This window comes from Lissotriton vulgaris, chromosome 3_1 (genome assembly GCF_964263255.1).
Source record: "Lissotriton vulgaris chromosome 3_1, aLisVul1.2, whole genome shotgun sequence".
NCBI lineage: Eukaryota > Metazoa > Chordata > Amphibia > Caudata > Salamandridae > Lissotriton > Lissotriton vulgaris.
In genome coordinates this window covers 2,059,973,811-2,059,999,206 of record NC_141689.1, presented here as the reverse complement: position 1 = coordinate 2,059,999,206, position 25,396 = coordinate 2,059,973,811, and the positions used below count along the sequence as shown (strand labels likewise).

The 25,396-nt window shown below is 42.4% G+C and overlaps 1 protein-coding gene across 6 annotated transcripts in view; it reads left to right on the top strand.

Annotated features, from left to right (window-relative positions):
- Positions 1–25,396, top strand: part of MICU3 (mitochondrial calcium uptake 3) — a 482,285-nt gene that overhangs the window by 310,295 nt on the left and 146,594 nt on the right. For 2 of the 6 annotated variants that reach the window (XM_086962600.1, XM_086962602.1), the window contains exons 8-10: positions 17,016–17,054; positions 19,094–19,189; positions 19,540–19,640. In XM_086962600.1, the coding sequence (XP_086818726.1) occupies positions 17,016–17,054; positions 19,094–19,189; positions 19,540–19,640 (236 nt within the window). The remainder of the gene's footprint in view (positions 1–17,015; positions 17,055–19,093; positions 19,190–19,539; positions 19,641–25,396) is intronic. The other 4 variants (XM_086962605.1, XM_086962606.1, XM_086962604.1 and 1 more) reach the window with 3 other exon arrangements.

Below are 25,396 nucleotides of genomic sequence, written 5' to 3'. Positions count from 1 at the left end.
CTCCGATTCACTGTGGCTGGCGCACATTATCAGTTCAAAGTGCTCCCGTTTGGGCGCCAATCGGCTCCAAGAATATTCACAAAGTGCCTGGCTCCAGTAGCGGCAACATTGTGTTCTTGGGGAATCCAGGTCTTCCCGTATTTGGATGATTGGTTAATCAAATGTCCTTCAAAGCCCAATGTGAAGAATGCAATTTCAACATGTCGCAGTCTCTTTCCATCTCTGGGACTAACTGTGACAGCTGGACAAACACATCGACTCATTCAACCTCTTAGACGTTTTCCAATCAGGCTTTAGAAAGGAATGCAGCACAGAAACAGCTATGCTCAACATTACTGATGACATACATCGCTCCCTTGACAAAGGCGAATTCTCCCTCCTAATTCTTCTTAACCTCTCTGCAGCCTTTGATACTGTTAACCATGTTGCTTTACTCAATGTTCTCAAAGACCGTTTTGGCTTTGACGGTGATCTCAAATGGTTCACCTCTTATTTCCAAATTAGAACTAAACAAATTAAGGTCAGCGGTTGCCATTCTAAACCTCAGCCTGTCTCCTTGGGCATCCCGCAGGGCTCTATTTTTTTCTCCCACTCTATTCAAACTCTTCATGGAATCCCTCACCCTTATTCTTAAACTAGCAAAAATCGGTTATCACCTCTATGCCGATGACCCACAACTATACTACAAGATCAAATCCCATGACGACGTCTTACATCTTAACGATGCCCTGACTAAGATTTAACTGTGGTTCCACCAAAACCACCTCAAATTAAACCACAAAAAACGGAAATCATCCTATTATCTCCCAAGAACAACTCGCTCCCTATTCAACTCTGGATCGCAGACATTAAAGCTCTCAACTGCTCTCTCCCCATCTCCAACTCAGTCAAATCCCTCGGCATTAGCGTCGATCAGTCAGTCTTACTCCCCATATAAAAAACACGACCAAAGGTGCTCTCTTCACACTACATCACCCTAAACAAATTAAACCTTACATTCCAGCAGATGGCTTTAAATCAGTTGTACAATCATTAGTCCTGTCTGGATTTGATTACGGTAAAGCCACTCTTGCTGGTAACCCTAAAGTCCACCTAGCCCAGAGGTCCTCAAACTTTTGGATGCCGAGACCCCCCTGTCAACATTTTCAAGTGTAAGGACCCCCTCCTGACAAAAATGTCTAAACCTCTAGGTTATGAGGAAGGTGAGGACCAAATTATGCGACAGGCTTGGCTAAATTGTGTGAGTAGAAAATGTAAATAATGTTCTGTGATGCTGCGTATTTTGGGGTAGCATTGCTTTATTATTTAGAATTTTTTTAAACACAATAATACTGAGGAAAGATTTCACCCCATCAGTACCAGTTTATAACCAAAATGCAGCAATTAACATCAGAAAGGTGTCTAGTCAACCTCTGTGAAGGGCCTCCCAATCCACAGGAATGCGAGCTGCCAAATTAGAAGCTCACCTGGCCATGGCCGGGAGCAGCAAGGGTGCTTTCAAACTGTGGCGGTCTTGTGCAGAGTTAAGCAGTTTACCCATGCCCCTTTCCTCTCACCCCCTTCCTTCCATTCCTCTCTTCTCTCCTCTCCCATCCCTGGATCCCTCTCTCACATTGCAGGCAGATGGTTATTAGCCCCAGGACACCTTTTGGTAACAGTAGAGCACTACAAATGTAAATAATAGGCAGAAGCAGGGGATCCACTAGACCCGAACTTCCTGGGGGGGTTAACACTCCCAGCCAGGGCTTGTCCAAGCACTGGTCGCACACGGTGCAACAGTCTTTCCACCTTCTCCATGAATTCCCTCACTACCACTCACCAACAATACACCTCATCTTTCTATAGCACCTGTCTGACAAACATATCATTTTTTTATAGCCCTACTCATAGTTTACTCACACTCAGTTCTGTGATGTGTATGGTACATCTTCTTTGTACCAGGCACTTTAACCTTCTGCACTGTGTGGGTGACGAGTGCCCATGTGACAGCACGGTGAGCAATGCAACAGTGTGAGAGTAGGGTAAAAGGAGTGACTGCAGGGTGTGTGAGGTGACCATATGAATTTGGGTTCAGCTGTAAGTGCAGAGTGGGACGAATTAGTGCATGGTTAGTGATGGCCTTGTTTGAGTGAGCTACAGATTGAGCATTAAGGGGGGACAGGTGAGTGAAGTTTCACATGAGTGCAGGGTGAGATGTGTGCTCGTGTGACTGCAGGGTGGGGTACAGAGTGAACAATGCAAGCAAAGTTTTAGTGCAAAGTGATCACTGTGAGAGCAGGGTGAGCGGGTGAATGTTGTGAGTGCATGGTGATCAGTGTGAGTGCATTGTGATCACTGGGAGTACATTATGATCACTGTGAGTGCAGGGTGAGTGAGTGAATGTTGTGAGTGCATGGTGATCAGTGTGAGTGCATGGTGATCAGTGTGAGTGCATGGTGATCAGTGTGAGTGCATGGTGATCAGTGTGAGTGCATGGTGATCAGTGTGAGTGCATGGTGATCAGTGTGAGTGCATTGTGATCAGTGTGAGTGCATGGTGATCAGTGTGAGTGCATTGTGATCAGTGTGAGTGCATTGTGATCAGTGTGAGTGCATTATGATCACTGTGAGAGAAGGGTGAGCAGGTGAATGTTGTGAGTGCATGGTGATCAGTGTGAGTGCATTGTGATCACTGTGAGTACATTATGATCACTGAGTGCAGGGTGAGTGCATGGTGATCAGTATGAGTGCATGGTGATCAGTATGAGTGCATGGTGATCAGTGTGAGTGCATAGTGATCAGTGTGAGTGCATAGTGATCAGTGTGAGTGCATAGTGATCAGTGTGAGTGCATAGTGATCAGTGTGAGTGCATTGTGATCAGTGTGAGTGCATTGTGATCAGTGTGAGTGCATTGTGATCAGTGTGAGTGCATTGTGATCAGTGTGAGTGCATTGTGATCAGTGTGAGTGCATTGTGATCAGTGTGAGTGCATTGTGATCAGTGTGAGTGCATTGTGATCAGTGTGAGTGCATTATGATCACTGTGAAAGCAGGGTGAGCGGGTGAATGTTGTGAGTGCATGGTGATCAGTGTGAGTGCATGGTGATCAGTGTGAGTGCATTGTGATCAGTGTGAGTGCATTATGATCACTGTGAGTGCAGGGTGAGCGGGTGAATGGTGTGAGTGAATGGTGATCAGTGTGAGTGCATGGTGATCAGTGTGAGTGCATGGTGATCAGTGTGAGTGCATGGTGATCAGTGTGAGTGCATGGTGATCAGTGTGAGTGCATGGTGATCAGTGTGAGTGCATTGTGATCAGTGTGAGTGCATGGTGATCAGTGTGAGTGCATTGTGATCACTGTGAGTGCAGGGTGAGTGGGTGAATGTTGTGAGTGCATGGCGATCAGTGTGAGTGCACTGTGATCAGTGCGAGTGCTTTGTCATCACTGAGTGCAGTGATTGGTGTTAGTGCATGGTGATTGGTGTTAGTGCATGGTGAATGGTGTGAGTGCATGGTGAATGGTGTGAGTGCATGGTGATTGGTGTGAGTGAATGGTGTGAGTGCATGGTGAATGGTGTGCGTGCATGGTGAATGGTGTGCGTGCATGGTGATTGGTGTGCGTGCATGGTGATTGGTGTGCGTGCATGGTGATTGGTGTGCGTGCATGGTGATTGGTGTGCGTGCATGGTGATCGGTGTGAGTGCATGGTGATCGGTGTGAGTGCATGGTGATCAGTGTGAGTGCATGGTGATCAGTGTGAGTGCATGGTGATCAGTGTGAGTGCATGGTGATCAGTGTGAGTGCATGGTGATCAGTGTGAGTGCATGGTGATCAGTGTGAGTGCATGGTGATCAGTGTGAGTGCATGGTGATCAGTGTGAGTGCAATGTGATCAGTGTGAGTGCATTATGATCACTGTGAGTGCAGGGTGAGCGGGTGAATTGTGTGAGTGCATGGTGATTGGTGTGAGTGCAGGGTGAGCGGGTGAATGATGTGAGTGCATTGTGATCAGTGTGAGTGCATTGTGATCAGTGTGAGTGCATTGTGATCAGTGTGAGTGCATTGTGATCAGTGTGAGTGCATTGTGATCAGTGTGAGTGCATTGTGATCAGTGTGAGTGCATTGTGATCAGTGTGAGTGCATTGTGATCGCTATGAGTGCATGGTGATCGCAATGAGTGCATGGTGATCGCAATGAGTGCATGGTGATCGCAATGAGTGCATGGTGATCGCAATGAGTGCATGGTGATCGCAATGAGTGCATGGTGATCGCAATGAGTACATGGTGATCGCAATGAGTACATGGTGATCGCAATGAGTACATGGTGATCAGTTTGAGTGCCTTGCGATCGCTGGGAGTGCAGGGTGAACTTGAAAGTGAAGGCGAGAATGAGAAGTGAGTAGTCTGAAAGCAGGGTGCATTCCCAGAAACTTGAAGCGTAGGGTTTCAGATATAGGTTAAACTTTTGCAATAATGGCATTCATCAGGATTCGAGGGTGGAGGAAATAAATAATGTGCTAATCCTGCAACCAACTTCCATTCTTATGATTAGGGTTACCAGTTCATTATTTTGATGGCCCAGAAATAAGCAGTCACCTAAAGCTGTATTTTTAGCACTTACCTGTGAATATTTAGAACAGCATATATAAATAGAAAGCACTTTTAATTGTGTTCTAGGGCTGCCTCAATGACCCATGACTTATAATTAAAGAGAATAAAGACAGAAAAGTCACATAACTAATTAATACATACTTTTTTATTTATAACTCAATTTAGTGTCAAGAGCAGGTCTCTGCAGGATCTTTAAACAACACATAGCAGGCATGTTTCATTTGGCAACCCAACTTTATATTTCTTTTCATTAAATGCATTCTCACACTACAGCAGTAAGTGTAAAAATACAAATGTAAGGAACAGGCAGAGTGGGGGCCCAGGGGGTACTGGAACCATAAAAAACTAAGCCTTGGTAATCAGTTAACAAAGGCATGTAAATATGCTAATGGTCTTTAAAGACCTGTGAAAAACTCAGCCGGAGATAAGACTCCAGACACCTCCCAGCCGAGGCCCCAGGAGCGGGAGCTGCACTGCAGCAGCCCGGGCTGAGACACAGGATGGGGGACGAGGGGGGCTGAAGCCCTGGAGGCCAGGGCAGAAGTGACACTGTGAAGGCGCGACCCCCTTTGCATCGCTCCACGGCCCCCCTGGGGGTCGCGCCCCACAGTTTGAATACCCCTGACCTAGCCCCTATCAAATTCGTTCTTAAACTCGCTGCCAGGCTTATTACTGACTGTAGGCATTACGATCACATCTCCCCTGTTCTCAAAAACCTTAAATGGCTTCCGATCTAAGGTAGATCCACCTACAAGATCGCCTGCATCACGCACGAAGCCCTTCATCAAAATACCCCATCTTACCTCTCTGACAAACTTAAAAAACCTGGGTGTACTAGAACAACAAGGAGCACTAACGCTCTTGTCTTTGTCCCTTCTCTGCAAGAAAAGAAATCAACTCAGTCTCCCTCATTCTCTGGTAAGGCGCCTTCTATCTGGAATGCCCTTCCCAAAGATCTATGTTGCAACCCCTCCTACCCCAGCTTTAAAAAGGACCTCAAACTTTTTTCCTTCTCAACAAATACAGGGTTCATAATTTTAACTTAGTCACTGGCCACAAACTCCTCCCCTGTACATTGTGTTTATTGTCCCCCCTTTACTTATGGTTTCACCTCCTCCCTCTCCTCTACAAATGTACCCCACTCTTTCGCCTCTCCATCTACTTACACACTATATAATCTTCACTGTCATCCAGCTCTACTATCTTTGATCTTATACCTGATGTTGTTCTTCCTAACTTAAAACTTTCTTAAAGTTCAAATTGCCTTGCCTTATATTCTCAATTGTACTAATTTTGTTTGCTTTTTTTTTCTCTGTTGCCAAATTCTGTAAAGTGCTCTGATACTCTTGGGTCCAGCTAGCGCTATATAAAACCTTTTAAATAAATACATTTTCAAAATAATATCTCAGGATCTAATAAGACTTAATCAATACGTGATTGATGGCCACATTTTTTGCTAAAAAAAGTAAAATCCCTCTTGTATCCCATCTTAAATCTCCAGATATCAACTAGATTTAATTCATTAATTAAAGTTTTAAGTACCGCTGTTGTTTTTAATGGGGTAACATATTTGACTTTAGAGGTTCTATTCAAGACCTTGCCTAAAACTATAAAGTCTCCTCCAAGTATGATGGGGGCATTAGATGTAAATAAGCCTGATTCCAAATTAATTAATGGATCGGGGTTATCCCATTTGGGCCATAATAAGAAGCAACCACTGCAGACATTCCCTGTGCTTTTATCTTAGCTAATACCCACCTCACAGAAGAATCTGTCTGATAACCTTCCAGTATAATAGCGGAATTACTTCTTATAAGAATTTCTACCCCCTCTTGTTACCACTTGATCTGAGCAAGAAATATCCTGAACCCATGCCAATTTTTTAAATACATTTTAACACAAATGTTTTATTAAATGGGTTTCTTGAAGTAAAATAACCTTAGCTTCAGTTTTCTTAAGAAATTCCATTATTCGGGCTAGCTTCCTCGAGGATCTTAAGCCATTAACGTTCCAGGATATGAAGTGAACCATATTCTTATTCATCTGTCAATCGTAGGAACTCGCTTCCTACCTGCCCCTACAAAATTAATCCTATTTAGCGCCACCCTCTGTAAGCATAAAACAACTAACGAAGCACCACCTCCTATCGGGATCCACCAACTATAAGACAGAGTAAGATCAATATTTTTATTTCTTTTCTCCCACATGCTTCCAACCACCGGTGTCTCACCCCTGACCCCCCTTGGGGAACCCCCCTTCCTATCTGTTTGAGTAAGGCCTTCGATGTCTTCCGTGCAGATGACTGAGCGAATCTCTAAAACAACCTCAATACCAAAACAAAACTTGTTACTTTACGTGCATTTGTGACGAAAAATGATACTTGTCTCTTAATACTTACCTAGATGCACTCATTCCACTCTTATATACATCTTCAGTGTGCATCTATATATGTATATATATTGGCGTTCAAATCTCCACTCTGGGCATCAACCTCTTCAGGGTCTCTGATATTGTTCATTTTGTTTCGCCACATTATTGTTAACATGGCAGGAAACCTCATTTGCACTTGGGCCCCCCTTGAGCATAATTCACTCATTTTGACACCTAGGGTCCACTGCCTCTGGGCAGTCCTCTTGCCCATGTCAGAGTGAATTTGATAAATGACGTCTCCAAATTTCAATTGCCGCTCCTTCAGTGCTCGCCCCAACACTAACTCCTTGATAGAAAAAGTAAGAAAGTTCATTAAGATCTTCCTTGGGGCCTTCCTCCCTGGGTGGATCCTATAGGGGTCCCTACGTACCCTTTGAGGTTCTCTTTCCCAGTCTATATCCGCTTTATCGTGGAACAAATCTCCCAGTAAATTGCACGCAAATCCTTTAATGTCAAGACCTTCTGCGTTTTCCGAAATCCCCAAAATGCAGACATTATTTCGCCTGGCATGTAACTCAAGCCTTTCCAGGTCTTCTTGTAGAGTCTTTTTTACTTTTTTAAGTCCCTCTATCTCCTTCGAATTTACTGCTGTAGCCTCACCCAACATCTTCACCTCCTCTTCCAGGACTACTGTATGCTGGGCAATTCCATCGATCTTTTTTTCGAGAATAGCACATTTTCTTTGAATATGCTTCTGGTTATGTTCAAAAGTCTCAAGCTTAACCAGCATAACTTGCCTCAAGTAAATAGTAGATCGATCACCTGGGCCCCTAAGGAGGCCCCCTCCTGTAGACTGTACTCTACTCTAGGAATCTCATCATTCCCCCGGGGTCCTGCATTGACGATTTTATTAACAGACACCTCTCCTTCTTGAATAGATTGTGCCATAAGTAGGGGGGGTAAAATTGCAAAAAACACAGTTGATGGACAGAATGCAGAACAATGTCTTACATTCACCCCAGTACAAGATCTGGGCCTAAAACCATAGTTTTTTGCACTCCACTCCACCCTAGGTCAGACAATGGCTATATGCAAATCAGCCCTGACCCTGTGCCTCATGGGAACAGTCCAGCCCGAACTACCAAGCCATGTCTTTCCTAGACCGGAATCAAGCATCCAAGGACCGGTTTCTGGCTATCAGCCTTCTTCAGCCTGGATAGCTTGACTCCAGTGATGTGGAGAGCCTGGGGCTCATGTCTGAGCATACCCAGCCCATTCGGGGTGAAAATTACAAAAAACACAGTTGATAGACCGAATGCAGAACAATGTCTTACATTCTCCCCAATACAAAGATCTGGGCCTAAATCCATCGTTTTTTTGCACTCCACACCACCCTAGGTCAGACAATGGCTATATGTAAATCAGCCTTGACCCTGTGCCTCATGAGTAGGGGGGTAGCAAAGGAATGCTCGAGGAAACCGGGGAACTAAATAAAGTGTCTTCTAGACTCTGTCACATCCTCTATGAGGGAGGAAAACGATTTTCAAGACTCATTGGTTCAGTCTGCCTCTCCTGTGCCCATATATCTTCCGTCACATCTTCTGTGCTCCGGATATCCCTCTCAGCCCCTGCTGAAACTGCCACTTGTTCCATAATTTTGAAGTAGGACCTGAGGGAGGGGAGAGTCTTAGAAAGGGACTTTATTTCTCTTACTCCACACTTTTTTACTTTATCTCCTTAGGGGGGCTTCTTAACAGGAGTTACAGGCTGAGAGACGCTCGCTGGGTTCCCCCTTCCAACTGCTCTCTTCTTTTCGGGGGTTGTAGGAGGTATCTACTCCTCCTTGCTGGTGGAGATTGTGCACCCCTGCCTATTTCCACTGGATCACTAGGGGTATTTAACTTCTTCATCTCAATGGTAATGGGACATTGGTCCTATTTATAGCGTCCCAACAATGGAAGGAGTCCCCTAGGGCCAGCAATGGAATATGGGGTATAATTTCCTGGTAATGCATCCCAGACCAAATGGTCTTACAAGTTATTGCCTTCTCTAAAGGCAAACATCTGTGTCTCCAAAGCACGATTTCCTGTTCTTAGGATATGCCGGTGCTTTTTGTAAATTTTCATAACAATATTAAAGACTGAAGAAAATATTACTCTTATCATTCTCTTAGTTTTTTCTTTAGATTTGGTTACCAATAGAGACTCTCTTAGGCAGTACCAGGCTCTTTTAAGGGAAGCTCTGATCAGTCGTTTGGGGCAACCCCTTTTTAGTAGTTTAATAATAATAATAATAAAAACATTTATAAAGTGCATGGTTGCACTAGGGAACAGTGCGTCCCCACGCTGTGGATGCAATCCAACAGGACTCCTAAAGTGAGGGGAGGGGAGGGGACGGGACGGGCGAAAGCAGCCTCAGTTATTGTCTTTGGGGAAAAAGTATGTCTTAAGTTTAAGCCGGAACAGCTTTTCTGAGGGTTCCATCCTAAGTTCAATGGGGAGTTCATTCCATTGCTTGCTAGCTAGATACCTGAAGGAACGACCACCCATCTGCGCTTTATAGATACTGGGTGCCAGACATTGCATGCTACCCATAGATCGCAAAAGGCTTTTGGGACGGTATATAGTCAGCATCTTTTGGAGATAGACTGGGCCTTTGCCGTGTGCAATACGATGAGTCATGCACATGGCTTTTATCCGAATACGTTCCTGAATGGGTAGCCAATGCAGGGTGTGAAGAGCACGTTTCCCAGACGACTTCCTAGGCAGGTTCAGAACGAGCCTAGCGGTTGCGTTTTGGACACATTAAAGTTGGTTCAGTCCTTTTTTTTTTATTGAAGCCACAGAACAGAGAATTCCCATAGTCAAGATAAGAAGTGACCATGGCGGGCACTAATGTTTTCCTAGCATTAATAGATAGAAGATCAAGGATTTTGCGTAGAACCTTTAGTGTACCATAACATTTGCCCGCCAGATTCCCAATATGTTGGGAATATGAGATGTTAGTGTCCAAGAGAACACCCAGGTTCTTCACCGTATCAGAGGGGGCAGGTGTGGGACCCAGGTCAGAGGGCCACCAGGCTGACGTCCAGATCGACGGAAAAGAACCAATCACCAGAAGTTCAGTCTTATTACCATTGAGGCGAAGGCAATTGGTCTTCATCCAGCCGGCAAGTGCCACCAGACAAGCGGAGAAATTATCTGCTGTCTCAACTGGGTTGTGAGATAGAGTGACCACCAGTTGGGTGTCATCGGCATATGACACAATATCCACCCCATAAGATTCCACCATCCTAGCAAGGGTTTCCATATACAGGTTAAACAATGTATGGCTCAATATAGAGCCCTGGGCGACCCCTTGTCTAAGAGACCTACACGTGGATTTAAAAGGGGGGCAGTGTACTTGGAATTTCCTGTCCGCCAAAAAAGAGCACATCCAATCATGGGCTGACCCTGCTACCCCAGCCTCGCTCAGGCGGGCCAGAAGCTTAGCGTGTGACACGATATCAAACGCCGCACTCAAGTCAAGTCAAAATGTGTATAGTGCACTACTCACCTGGAGGGTCTCAAGGCGCTTGAGTGGGGGGGGTTCGTTACTTATCGAATAGCCAAGTTTTGAGTTGTTTTCTGAATGAGAGGGGATGCTGTTGTGTTTGATTCAATAGATCCTGCAGGTCAGTCATTTCAAGGCACATGAAAAATCCACTTTCTAACTGGAGTATTTGCTCATATTGGCCTGTGTCTGGGTAACCGACCTCTCCTTTTCCCAGCCATCAGGAATTTTCCTATTCCTGTGAAACATGCAATACATGGAGCGTGGGGAAGGGTGACATGCATCTGAAAAGGTTTTTCTTTTAAATATCAGGTGTTTTGTGCTAGTAGCAATGATATACCGGGGTCATAAATCATTATAAACATTCGCCAACTAAGAAGGGAAGACGTTCCTTCTCCATTTATTTTTTCCTAGGCATTGATTTCTGTGTAACCACAGAATATGTTAGAAATATTTGGCTACCTATATGGCTAGGATAGTCAGAATGTAAAGTGCAATGGTAAATTATCCTAGCAAACAGAACTCCTCTATTCCTGTTTCAGTTTTGTTCTATTTTGTCCGAGTAATTATCTGCCATTTGGCTAATTTAGCTTTTCCAGAGAAACTGTATGAAATATGGAAATGTGGAAGGTCTTGCTCACTTTGCCACTGGATTCAAGCTAGCCTGCTGATGACAGCTGATTAGCCAGAAACCGGTCCTAGGATGCTTGTTTCCGTCCCAGTGAAGACATGGCTTGGCAGTTCGGGCTGGACTGTTCCCATGAGGCACAGGTCAGACTGATTTGAATATGGCAATGTCTGAACTGGCGTGGCGGAGTGAGCTAAAGAATGAGGATGGATTAAACCCAGATCAGTTTACTGGGAGTGAGTGCTTGCAATGTTCAACACTCCATTCACCATCCTCTTTGATTTTGCTTTGTTTGCCCTAATTTGGCCGGGTATTCCCAGACGTGGATCCCTTGCTCACTTTGCCACTGGATTCAAGCTAGCCTGGCTGATGATGGCTGAATAGCCATAAACCGGTCCCAGGATGCTTGTTTCCGGTCCAGTGAAGACATGGCTTGGCAGTTCGGGCTGGACTGTTCCCATGAGACAAAGGGTCAGACTGATTTGCATATGACCATGTCTGAACTGGGGTGGCGGAGTGAGCTAAAGAATGATGATGGATTAAACCCAGATCAGTTGTCTGGGGGTAGGTGCTTGCAATGTTCAACACTCCGTCCATCATCCCTTTTGGTTTAGCTTTGAAGGTTTTTCTCTGCCTGAAGGGATCTTGTTTAATTAGTGCTGCTTACTTGCACACATCTTGGGATCCATTTAGTGAATACATGTCCCCATCATTCAAAACAGATTGAACCCACATTGTTAAGAATGCCACACAAATGTTCAGAATTCACAGCTATATCTAGAGAGATGGGACAGGAGATGAGCTCTTGCTTCTTTCTAAATTTAGTGGTAGAGACAGTAAGACAAAAACCTATAGTGTTGACCCCTAACAAGAGCAGCATTGTGCTGCTAGGCTTTCTTTCTAGTATTAGACCATCCTGTTTACATTGTCTGTGATTGGTCTGTAGATGGGCGAGTAGCTGAGTAGACTCTTAGAGTACAGTATACATGGTCTGCATGGTCTCAAGCAAAGAGGCTGCACTGTCATTGTATGTACATCTAATTTGCTTTCTTTACATTTTTGCTACCTATAGAGTGAAATGCTTTCCTGGTGTATGTGAACATTACATAGGTCCTTCAGTCACTTCATGACCACTTGTTCTAAAGGTGATTCACAAAGTGGAATAGCTGGGTAAGAGGAGTATTGATCCTTGGCAAACAGTAATGGCCAAAATGATTCAGTTACTGAGACTTTTGGGCTCATGGGAAACAACAGAGAGTCCATTTCATTTTACATGGAAATGTCAAATGGCACATTCCGTTGTATTTTACCTTGGAATGGTGTGTCAGGTGAGAGGGGTGTAGTTCATCAGCGCAACAAAATCCTGTAATTCAAAGTGATGGTCCCCATGTAGGACAGAGATGTTTTCTTTGCCTCCACTTTGTCTAGCATCTTAACGCTGGTAGGTTAAGGCCAACATCTCAAAGCTATATAAGGGGTTTTGATGACTTTACAGTGGGGTTACAGCAGCATAATATACATATCTGTATTGGTTAACAATATAACTTATAGTTGAAGAATATTATGTAATCCAACATATTTTATTTCAGTTTGTAAGAAGATAGAATACAAACTGCTATTTTCTGCATTGTAAATATGGGCATCGATTAATGTAGTTTGACATATTACATTTCCTCTGTAAAAATACTCTGTTACATCCTCCTGTATGAAAAAGCATGCAGTTGCCTGATCTCAGAATTATGACGACAAAATGAGATACTGACTCCTAAGCATGTGACAGTAATAGTTCAGTTTCTACAATCTTTTTGATCTTTGGAGAGCCAACAACATCCAACACGCAGTACGTACATTTTCCTTTCATGTTTATCGGAGAATGATTTTTGGGACAACTTTGAAGTTTCTGAGTCAATGTGATCACTATCCTCTCAGGATGAAGATCAACAGGTTCAGACAACTTTTATAGTGTGCCATATCTGCATTTTAGATTTAATCCAATCTATTGATCTGGTCCTGTAACTATAGGATTTCAGCTGTGGCTCCAAAAACCTCATGGATGTCTGAAATTGCTTATAATTCCTTACTTAGGAGACATGGACCAGCAGTACAGTAGCGAATGTTACCCTTCTGGTGAGGCCAAAGTTGATTTGCATAATATTGGTTTTTGTTTGTTGTGGCACATTAAACAAAACATAAAGGGCCACAATGTGGTTTGGAGTATACATGGTTGAGGTTATTTCATACATTACATCCTGCACTTATTTCTTAATAATGGTGTCTTAGGAAGTAACCACCAAATGTGAAAAATGTTCCTCTGTCACCACACATTCATGCATCTTTATTTATCCAGCACAGTTATTACCAAATATAATCTGCGGAGAACTCCTTATATATTAATCTGGCAGTTGATTTGTTAGGGAAAATTGCTAATTTAATTTCTGGCCTGTTTATAGGAGTTCTAGGGGGTTTCTAAGGTATTGTCCCTAGCCAATATACATTTTTCTGAGAGTGAAGATTCAAGAGCAGCATGCCTGTTCTGTAAAATCTAGAAAAGAAACCTTTTGTACCTTTGTATCTAGGTGAAAGTCCTGGAATGAGTGTGTTTACAGACTGGATCTCCATCCCACTTACTGCCTCCTAGTCACCATTTTGTAGTAGAGAGATAAAAAACAGGAGTGTTATCTGGGTATCTCTCTCCAAAGATTATTAATCTAGTTTGTGGTCTTCCCTACCTACATATAAAACACAATCTGTACCCAGTGCTTTCCACTATAGAAATGTTCTGGAATATCAAGCATAAAATGTGAGCGGGCAGAGGAAAAGCTTCAGTGATAGATGGAAAATATCAATATCAAACCCACTTTCTTGTTGCCCTGTAGAGAATGGAGAGCAGAAAAATCTAACACAAATATAACCACTATATTTGTGGGATGTTGAAGGCAACCAACCATGCATTTGAAAGTCACACTGATGAAACCATCTTTTTATATGTTTATCAAACATTTCACTATTATGATATTAAAGTTCTATCACTATTCTAAGTTAGGCTGCTATATACTTTGTGTTTCTTGTGACCCCATTGAAGTTGAACCAGCTTGGTCACCTCCACTGCAACAGACAGTCTTTCAACTTCAAAACATATGTGGGATCTAATTGCATGCATGTCTAACTCTGTCAAGTACCTGGCCAACTTGATTGTCATGGCCTACTCACTGGCCTCCTTGCTGGCCTCCTGGATCCTGGAAAAGCTATTAGCTTTCCCACACACTTGAATTTCCATCAGTCCTGGTCCTCCATCACATCTTACCACTGCAAAGAACATATCACGTTTATCTCCTCCATATTCTTCTACTTAGTGTGAACAATGCCGGCCTTCAAGCTCTATCCCGCTCACTATGCAGAGTAATTCAGTATCACATTACCATTCCTAAATTCCCAAGCCAGTCTCAGCCTTATAGTTCCATGCATTCACTGACCTTAAGTGCTACATTAGAATGACATCTCCCTGACCTTTAGAGCACTGTCAATTCTGAGCTGTTAAAAAAAGTACTTCAAGAGAAAGTCCCAATACATAAGCCTTTTGGTCTACAAGGACCTGACAACCATTAACACAATAATGTTATGTATGAACCTGTATGTTCCACCCAATAACCACTCGTGTCTCGGTCTCTTTCCATTTGGTACTGGTAATGACCCTACGATTAGTCCTGTTACATGGCTTTGTCACCATATGCTGCATGTCCTATTGAGTCAATGCAGCTGTAAACAATAAATAAAAACAAATAGAGCTTCTACTTCATAGTTTCCCTTAAACCAGATGTCCATCAACCATATGTTCGTCTGCATCTCTAATTTGTTGTCCTTTCTTAGAAATGGAGAGTACCAGAGTGGAGTCTTGCTGTCATACACAATTCAATGGTCCACTCCTACACCTGAAAATATCCCATGTCTTTTGAGCTAGGTGGCTATGGATTGGAAGTAGCTTGGTGACTACAATTAATATGTGCTTTTTTACTTACTAGAAGTCGCCTGCTGCATTCAAATATGATTTTGTTCACTCTTATGCTGCTATTTTATTCTTAAAAGCTTCCTAGATGCACTCAACCAAAGAGGAGAACGTTTTTAGGGTTTACATCCTCACCTCCCTGCAAATCTGTTTTCACTCTTCTTCAAGGGCATTAGAAACAGAGATGAGATTATTTGGAAAGGTTCCAACAGTTGTTATACTCGATTTAGTCCATGTGGGAGCCTGTCCAGATATTGTGAAACTTGCTTGCTTAACCCTTTGCTACCCATGACCCTTCTAAGTCCACCCACACTCTGGATACATAGCAAACAGGCACAATGTCTATTTCCTGAGCTTTCTTACCAAATCACTTGTCCAGTGTTATGAAAAAATTTGTTTTAGGAATTTGTGGGTTGTCATTTTTCCGTGGTTTTTAATAGGTTCTCTAAACTGCCTTGCTTATAAAGTTGGGCCATGTTGGCCAATCCTGACTCCTTCACCCACATTCCATTGTAAGATGTCTCACCCTAAAATCGGGCTATCTAGTCATTTTACAAAGTTCTCTTATTTTTCTCTTCTACTTGTGTTGGATAATCTTAAACAATTGATGGTCTGCTGTAGATGCCCCTTTATTAGGTAAAGTATCCCTGTTTCATTTTAGTTTGAAGCTTACAACTAAGTGTAATGTGAATTTGTCTCACTGGTACTGATGCACACTGCCAAGGGAATTCTACGGAGAATAATTTGGAACATAATTTGCACATTTACATGTTTTTTAATAGAACTGCATATTAGAGCTGTCTATTTTTCACCTTCACGAATGAATAAACATGTGCTTGTATTTTTTTTTTAAATACTGGAATCTTGTTTAGTTATGAACATAATTGTTTTTCTTTAGCCTTTTCTTAACAGCATCATTGTTGAGATGTTTGTGAAAAATGTACCTAAATTGTCTGATTTGAAAAATGAGAAATAATAGTATGGAATGGCTGCATTAAATGATGGGTCATTCAAGACATTTCCTAGGCCCAAAGGTAAAATTCACTATCTTTTTTGGGGAAAAATGTGATTTGGGTGCATACATACTGTGATGCTGATTTAAAGATACATGGATGTTCAAACCTGTGCATAGAACTTATCATGCCAAGCAATATACTAGTACTGTAGCTTTTCTGCAGGGCGAAATAGGAATATATGAATTGGAGCTTGAAAGAGAGTATGTTTGGACAATGCAAAGTGCAATGAACACCCACAAACCTGTAACTTTGTTGATAAATGGAACATTGTACATGTAGTCTTCCACCAAAACTGTTTCCGCAAAAGGTATGAGTTATTTCTTTTCCAGGGTACGAAAAGGGAACACTGTCATATTCCAGGGCGTTTAAAGGGAGGGAGTTAGTTAACAACACTTGAAAATATTGTGGAGAAAAAAGCATTAAAAAAAATAAACAGATCCCCACACGTACACATGCATTCTGTACACTCAGCTTACATCAGCAGGAGTAAGCAGCTTGGAGGAGAGTTATGCGTGGAAATCTACAATTGTGTTAGATTTTCATACATTTTTTAATTCTCAAAAGTAAAGTAAGTTATAGTAGTAGATCCAAGACACTTATCTTTCCAACATTTTGTTAATAATATTTTTGTGTATATCAGGACCCATGCCCTTTATTCTCAAATTCTTTAAGACAATGAACTGTTTTGGAGCTGTTCATTTGAAGGAAATAGTTTGGAATGGTTTAGTATATTTAAGAGTTGGTAAATTGTGAAAATGTTTGTTGCCTAACCTCTTTTCTTGTCTTTCTTTTTTTTCTGCTGTCCGCGACTTCGTTCTGGCATGCGACGCTTCATCGGCTCTTTTTGCTGTATGTAAGCGTCTTCAACTGTACGGATACCTTGCAACTACTAATGGTGTATGTAATTCTAACTGTGTATTTCTTTCCTGTTTTGTATGAAATCTTACTTATTTGTCTTGGGTATTATTTTGTTTTCCCTAACACTTAATATAACTTCTGTTGTCTGAATTCACATATAACTGTTTTTCTAAAATGTACCCTATTTTCTTTCCTTATGTTCTGCATGGTTCTTGTTAAAAACCTATTTCACTACTGACTTAGAATAAAGTACCTTTCAAAATTACTAATTCAACAACAATTGCTCTTTCATTAGTACGGTGAACTAAAAAAACAGATTACTTTTCTAGAAAGCAATGTCCCTAAAAATGAAATTGTGATATTTATGTACAGGTTAAATTACACTAAAGCCCTACTAAATTTCTTATAAACATGTAGTCTATTTATTACAATCATCAGATTGTATGTTTACTTTGACAGAGTTTAAGGACACCATTTTAGAAATGTGACCTACCTTTCCACTGGAAAGATTCACTTGTGAATCAAACGACGAGGCTGAAGGCAATGAGTTTTAATGTTTTATGGTTTCCATTAATTCATAAATAAGCAAGCATCCAACAACTGTTTCTGAGAAAATTCTGCTTTCTCAAGGACATTCCCATTCAGTAGTAATGTTCGGGTTAAGTTTGTAACAGCCATAATGTAATGTGTTCGACATGACCTGCCATGATATTCATATTTCTCCTAACCATCAATGTGTGTTTGACCGTAGCATTTCACACTTATTGCAATCCCTAGGTTACATAGATTTTTAACAGAACAATGGATGAATAGAATGTAGTGAAATGTTATTTGATAAAAAAGCCAGTCTCTTATGTTTGCTATACCATTTTTGGATTCTTAACAATAATTTTGCCCAATTTTACAAATAAAATGGGTCTCAATGTGGACAGGAAGCATCAGAGGTCTACTAATATTCATAAATCTTGACATTCTAGAAGCAGATTGGCTGTTTAGAAATTAACGGTATCTTAAACCAAAAAAAAAAAGTAGAGTTTTCAAAGAGGATTATGGCTCTCTTGCAAAACCTCAAACGGTGTTGGGCACATAAGATATATGAACACAACAGAAACCATCAAGGATCAGCCTAAAAAGGTGGAAAATGCCCTAAATACCACCAAATGTTTGTTATTTATGTACTGAAAATTAGCCAACTTAATTTCAAAGTTACATGACATTTTGTTTTCTGTTGAAAATCTCATAGGAACTTTTATTCCTCCTACATCAAAAATGATTGAACAGGATTATGGTAACTGGGCATCATGATGATGCTTATACCAAGGAAGTGCCATTGCTTATTTGGTGTAAATCCATCCAGCAGGGTTTTAAAGTATTACAGCTACAATAAATATGACTATTTTGACACATTCGTTTTAAAGCCTGTTCAAAAATTCTGTTTTTATGAAAAAGGGAATCCAATAGGCTGTGGAAAACATTGTCCCATCTGCCATTAAAATATTTGAGAACTGAACAAGTTGGTTCAATACTTTTTGCAATCTGTTTGGCTGAGGAAAAGCTCATGATTTTTCCTCTAGCAGCCTATTTCAAAGTTGTAGAACTTGCTCAAATGGTTCACAAATCACATTAAGAGTAACATTTCGCCATGTGAAGGACAGATGAGCAGACCCTTACTTAAAGGTGACAAAGCGAACCCAGAAGCCGTAAACTATCTGTTTTACACAGTAAAAATGTTGAAAAGACAGGAACATGGTTTGAGGAGGAATGAAAAAAAAATATTCTTAAAAATAGACTTCTCCTTTTAGAAGATTCTACAAAAAGTTTGTTTCATTTTAATCTGTTTAGATGTCGCATTGATATAAGAACAATGCACTGTTACAATTCATGTTGTGTATTTGTAATGTGTGCATGCACTGTGCTGTACATTTCCATTAATTCTGATCATACATGTTATGAAATAAATTCTTTTAAACTAATACTAATTCATGTGGATTTTGGAACTGTTGGAAATGTGGATATGCATTGTCTGTTAATCATATACTCTGGTTCTCAAGCAGTTTTGCTTCATAAAACTTTTTCAGATAATTAGGACAGATCTGCAAGATCATGGCCCCAGGAGTCTTTGGGATACTCTGAGACGTAGCACAAGTCAAGCACTCTTTTCGGACCTTGCAGAGGTATACTGAAACCTCTCTGGTCCAGTACATATGTGGTGCATTGTTGCCCTCCCGGCAAGTTTATTTTATTCTTGCTTTTTTTCGTATCTAGCTTCTGTGGCTGTCAATTTTTTTTTGCTACCTGCATTTTTACTGTTAGTTCCGTGCAAAAATGCTCATTTGAATTTAATCTGTGTTCATTCACACCCATTACCTTGCTTCATATTGACGGTTTGTTTTACATAATTTTACCTTTTTAATTTTTAGTGTCACTACAATGTATGTAATTTTCTTTTCTATGTTTATTACAAAGATGTAATCGTCAAGGTGTGAAGTTAATTTAAAATATATACATTTTTTATGTGTTTAAGCGTGCTGAGGAATTATCAGGCTTACTTGTGGACACTACTCTACTTGTCCATTTCTTCGGGAAGAAGGGGAAGGCAGAGCTTAACTTTGAAGACTTTTATCGGTAAGTCTGGCAAAGTAATTTTCCCTTGAACAAGTAGTTTTGTACATCTAGATTTAAAGCACTGATTTCAGAAAAGCAAGGGATATTAGATCATAAGACCACTCAAAAATTGGAAGATGTTCCCTGAGGCTTCCGGATAACATAATTGATTATTACAGTGAAACTCTTACAGAATATGATGTCACTCTGAACCCCCAAAGATATTGTGCATGCACCAGCTGCACTGTTTATGGGCGTTAAGAAATCAGATTACATCACCTCTGTAGTGCACCCATAACCCCTTCCCCTTAGGTGGCAGGCGGCCAGGGAACTGCACCATGTAATACTGGCAACAAGGGTCGGCTACGCTTGTCACTTTTCTTCGTACAAGACCGCTGAGCTGGGAGGTGCACCTGCATGAGTTCCTGACGATCCACAGTATGCACTCCAGCCCACCTGCACCTGTGCGTCGCTGCTGTCTGCACCAGCCCACACAGGACCTGCTTGTTTAGATTCTAATTTAAAATGCAGTACAGTGAGTGTTAAAAAAAACAACAATGTATATATGAAATAAAGTACTCTCTGCATACATCATACGAAAAGTGAAAGTTACAGAGGAGTTCCGTGACCACAAAGAGAAATTAGGTCAAGAGTATCTTTATAAGATCATGGTACTCTGATGTGGCTTGCAATAATGTATGGCAGGGTACTTTATTCCTTATAATCAGGGCCACCAAATTATGGGATTCTGCAGCTGCTACATTTTCTGCATAATTATGGATTTGCCACATTTGCCACATAATACACGATCAACTGCAAAATCTGCACATTATATCCCAATAAAAATAGTTTCTAGCTCAAACGGATGAAAAGTTCCTAATAATGTGGCAACACATGTTCCCACACAGTGAAAGGATCTTTGCAAAGGGAGACATCTCATCTTTTAGTTGTTTATTACTGTATTTGTGTGTCAAACCTGTACTTTGTCTATGTAGTGTTACCTGCATACCAATGAAAAAATATTTAAGTAATGTTATTGCAAAATGTGCTGCATTACGCTTCATGACTGTGGCAGGCCTAGCTGTCCCATGCAGAAAACTAGAGTGTAGATTAAAATACTAATGTTACTAGCTCGGGAAAAGAACCAGCTAGAAAAGTAGTTAAATCACTTGTTAATAGTTATTAAGAATCCAATTCAGTGGTTAGGTTTGATTTTTAATGGCTATTAAGCAAAAATAACTTTTAGAAAAATACCCTTTACCCACCTGAGTGTCTATAGGATAATTTGCATTACGTCTTCAGCCTTGAATGAGGTGTAAATTTCTTTCCAGGAGAACACAATAGGCTGACCTGAGTGGAAAGAGATGACTCAGCTGAGCTCAGTAGAATATGCATGGTGGGAGCAGTGTCCCTCCTGTTAACACCCCAGCGTCAACTCCTACATGACATGTCTGCCTGAAGCACATGTAAAAGTTTAGCACCCTTTCAAAGCAGCAAAGAGGATGCCAAGATAATGTGTGTGTACTCCCTGTCTGGTTGCTGAAGAACCCTGCTATTTTCCTACCATATGTCTGTCTCTGGGCTTGTTGTGGGTACAGTGCTTGCTTCAAACTATACTTTAGTGTTAGATTTGAGGACACTATGATTACCTTAGTACACTCCCCACTTGCACACCTAGCCTCAGAACCCTGGTTATGATTGGTCAAAGGTAAATTGCAGGGCCTCCTCCGAAAGGGACTGATAGCAATCAATCGGCTTGGGGATGTTTGGAGATGAGAAAATGTCCTTCGCTAACCTCCAGGCTGAATACGACATTGGGGCTGGGGAGCAATTCCAATACCTGCAATTGAGACATGCACTGCGGTGTGCAGTGTCATATCCCCGTGGGGGGGGAACAGCTGCCGGAGTCTCCCCCATTGTTTCTTGTTACTGGACCCAATGCCGGTCAAGGCGGTCTCATTAATATGCCAGAAAATACTGAACAACTCTCCCCAACCTGCTCCATTCACTGAGGGAAGCCTGGAAGGTAGACTTAGGCCTTCTAGAAAGTTTATGATTGGGTAGAGGCCCTCCAGAGACCGAGAGAAATAGCTGTACGGGCTTGTTTTGTCTCATACAGCTACACATATTGCATAGATCTTATTATTCTAGATCCTTGCTACACCGCCTGGGTTGCTGTAACTCAGCCCTTTGCACCAGGGGTTGTGGCTTGGTGGGCTTGTTTTTCCATATCCTATGGGACTGTCCAGTGAGCCAACAGTATTGGAGAGGGGTCATGCAGGTCATGGCCATCGTCACAGGCTTTGTGGTTCCCTTGATGCTAGGTGGCTAGTGCTGTGCATAACAGGGGAAGAGACTTGGCCCCAGTATCTCACAATATGGAGTTGGGCAGTTGTCGAAAGTATAAGAAGATTTGGGGCAAATGGAGCCAAAACATAGAGGCCTGAGGATGTGTCGGGGGTTGTGTGGGGGGAGGGGAGGGTGACTTCCATTTGCATTGTTCTGCATGTTCGCTTGTGGCTGCATCCTCATATAATTCTGATTCTAGATGATTTCATTCTTTTCTGAAATGGATTAGATTGGATTCTCACTGACTCGCTATGTGCACTTCAAATTTTGTAATCATTAATGCATTCTGAGCAAATACTTAATGAAAAGTCTATTTCAAATAAAGTTTGGCCAAAGGTCTTGGCCATCTTGGATTTGCCCTGACAATTTGTATTAGTCAGAGAGGAACTAGGAGTGTCTTAGGCTGGCACCCAGCCTTTCTCAGAACACTGCTGCGAAAGGATACCAAGTGGACTGAACTTACTGCACTTGGCTCTTGTGACCTAAGAGAACATCCTGAGGAGGTTGCCCCTTCCACTAGAAATCCATCATCAGAAAGATCTCCAAGAATTAGAAGACTGATCCCCACGGTGGCTTCAGGAACATTACAAAAGCTGAAGAGGACATTTCTCGAAGAATCTAGGCTGACCAGTGGCAACTGGACCTTGACTGGTCTTAGTTGTTGCTCTATGCCTGACATCCTGAGAGTCTCTATGATCTCCCTCAAAAATCACGGGGGCCTTGGAAGTGCGCCTTGGGGTCTTGGAAGTGTACTCCTACAGTTGTTTGGGCACTAAATGAAGTTTGGGAATTTCTTTAAACTTTTGCTCCAGAACTTCAAGGGTACTGACCACAATCACTTTCCAAACAAACAAACACAAAGAGATGATGGACGGAGCGCTGAAACTTTTCAGACACTCACCCCCAGTTACAGATCTGGGTTGAATCCATCATCATTCTTTAGCTCACTTCACCACCTCAGTTCAGACCCAGCTGTATGCAAATCAGTCTTGACCCGGTGCCTCATGGGAACATTCCAGCCCAAACTGCCAAGCTAGGCCTTCCCTAAACTGGAAACAAGCACCCTGGGGCCGGTTTCTGTGTAACACCCTTTATCAGCCAGGCTAGCTTGAATCCAGTGGCAAAGTGAGGAAGGGACCCACGTTTGGGCATACCCTGCCAACTTAGGGCGAACAAAGCAAACACAAGGATCAGGGCGCAAGGTCAAGACTGATTTGCATATGGCTGGGTTCAAACTGAATGGAACCATCGGGTTCAGGGTCAAGACTGATTTGCATATGGCTGGGTCCAAACTGGAATGGAGGTATGCCCAGACATGTTTCCCGTGCTCTCTCCGTGCCACTGGAGTCAAGCTATCCTGGCTGATGAGGGCTGAAAGCCCAAAACCGATTCTAGGATGCTTGTTTCCAGTCCAGGGAGGACCTTGCCTGGCAGTTTGGGCTGGACTGTTCCCATTGGACGCAGGGTCAAGACTGATTTGCATATGGCTGGGTCCATACTGGAATGGCATGGTGAGCAAAAAAACGATGGATTTAGGGCCAGATCTCTGTACTGGGGTGAATGTTTGACATTGTTATGCATTCTGTCCATCAATTGTTTTTTTTGCATTTGTCACCCAGAGTGGGGCGGGTATGCCCAGACATGGGACCCATGCTCTCCATGCCACTGTAGTCAAGCTATCCTTGCTGATGGGGGCTGAATGCCCGAAACCAGTCCTAGGATTCTTGTTTCCAGTCCAGAGAGGACCTGGCGTGGCAGTTCGGGCTGGTCTGTTCCCATCTGGTGCAGGGTCAAGAATGATTTGCATAAGGCTGGGTCCAAACTGGAATGGCATGATGAGCAAAAAAGCAATGGATTTGGGCCCGGATCTCTGCACTAGGGTGAATGTATGACAATGTTCTGCATTCTGTCCATCAATTGTTCTTTTTGCACAAACACTATCCGTTAAGCAGTTCCACATTGTCAGATTAAATTTCAAGTTTGTCCCACATGGCAAAGAGTTTTTCCTCAGGAAAAATGACAAAGTCCCTTTTCGGACTGAGCATTAAAAACGTTTTGGAACTTCCCTTCTTGCAGATACTAGTGGGGGCAATCTGCATAATATATCCAACTTGTGCTCCATCATAGTTAGCCTAAGACTGCACTTAGGTCCTGGTCTACCATAGCTAATGACGACCATTTATTTATTTAGGCGATTTGTTAAGCGCTCAATTACCCGTGGGTGTCTCTGCGCTGAGTGAGAGAACTGGTCCATGAGGAGTTATTGCGTGAACAGCCAGGATTTTATCGGCCTGCGGAAAGAGAGAAGAGAAGTGGAGGCTTTAATGTGATGTGGAAGACTGTTCCATAGTTTAGTAGTGGTAACTATGAAGGATCTGTCTCCCCAGGAGACTTTCTTGTTCCTGGGAACCTGCATAAGTCCAGCGGTTGAGGATCTTAGGGATCTGGCAGGTTTGTAAGGACAGAAGGAGTCTTTTAAATATGCTGGACCTTGCCCATGAATTGCTTTATAGGCAATACAGAGAGCCTTGAACTTAGTTCTCTTCTTTACAGGCAGCCAGTGAAGCTCTCGGAGTGTCCCAGAAATGGAGGCATACTTAGGACATCCAGTAATCAATCTGGCCGCCACATTTTGCACCAGTTGTAATTTCTTTAAGACACCTTCTTGAGCGTTGACTAGCAGACCATTACAATAGTCAATGCGGGCCATGATGAGTGCGCTGATAAGCGTTTTTGTCATATTCATGGGAAGATAAGGTAGAAGTTTTTTTATCATTCTCAAGGTATAGAATGAGGAGGATACTACCGCGTTGACGTGGTGCATGAAGGTAAGTTTGGTGTCCAGTATAACTCCAAGATTTCTTGCCTTGGTCACAGGGGAAGGGGATGGTCCCAGGGCATCAGGCCACCATGTGGGAGACCAGGCAGGGGAGAGATTGCCAAACAGCATCACCTCCGTTTTATCAGAGTTTAATTTCAGGCAGTTTCTTGCCATCCAATTACTTATTGCCAGCATTCCCAGATTAAAGTTGGCGGCCACTTCATCTCCATTTTTGTTTATGGCTAGGACAATCTGGGTGTCGTCGGCATAGGATGTAACCGCCAGGTGATGGATTTTTATGGTCCTCGCTAAGTCTAACACATAGATGTTGAATAATGTGGGACTTAGCGAGGACCCCTGGGGAACACCACAAGGAAGAGTGAAGGGAAGTGAGTTGTAGTTGCCGAAGGCAACGGATTGAACTCGATCGGCGAGGAATGAGGCAATGAGTTCCTTCGCTGCACACGTGATGCCTGCCGTTTCGACACAGTCGATCAAGGTGGAGTGATCGACCGTGTCGAAGGCCGCAGACAGGTCCAGTAGAATGAGCACTGCTGATCCTCCATTATCTAGAGACTTCCTGATTTCCTCTGTTGCTTTAATAAGC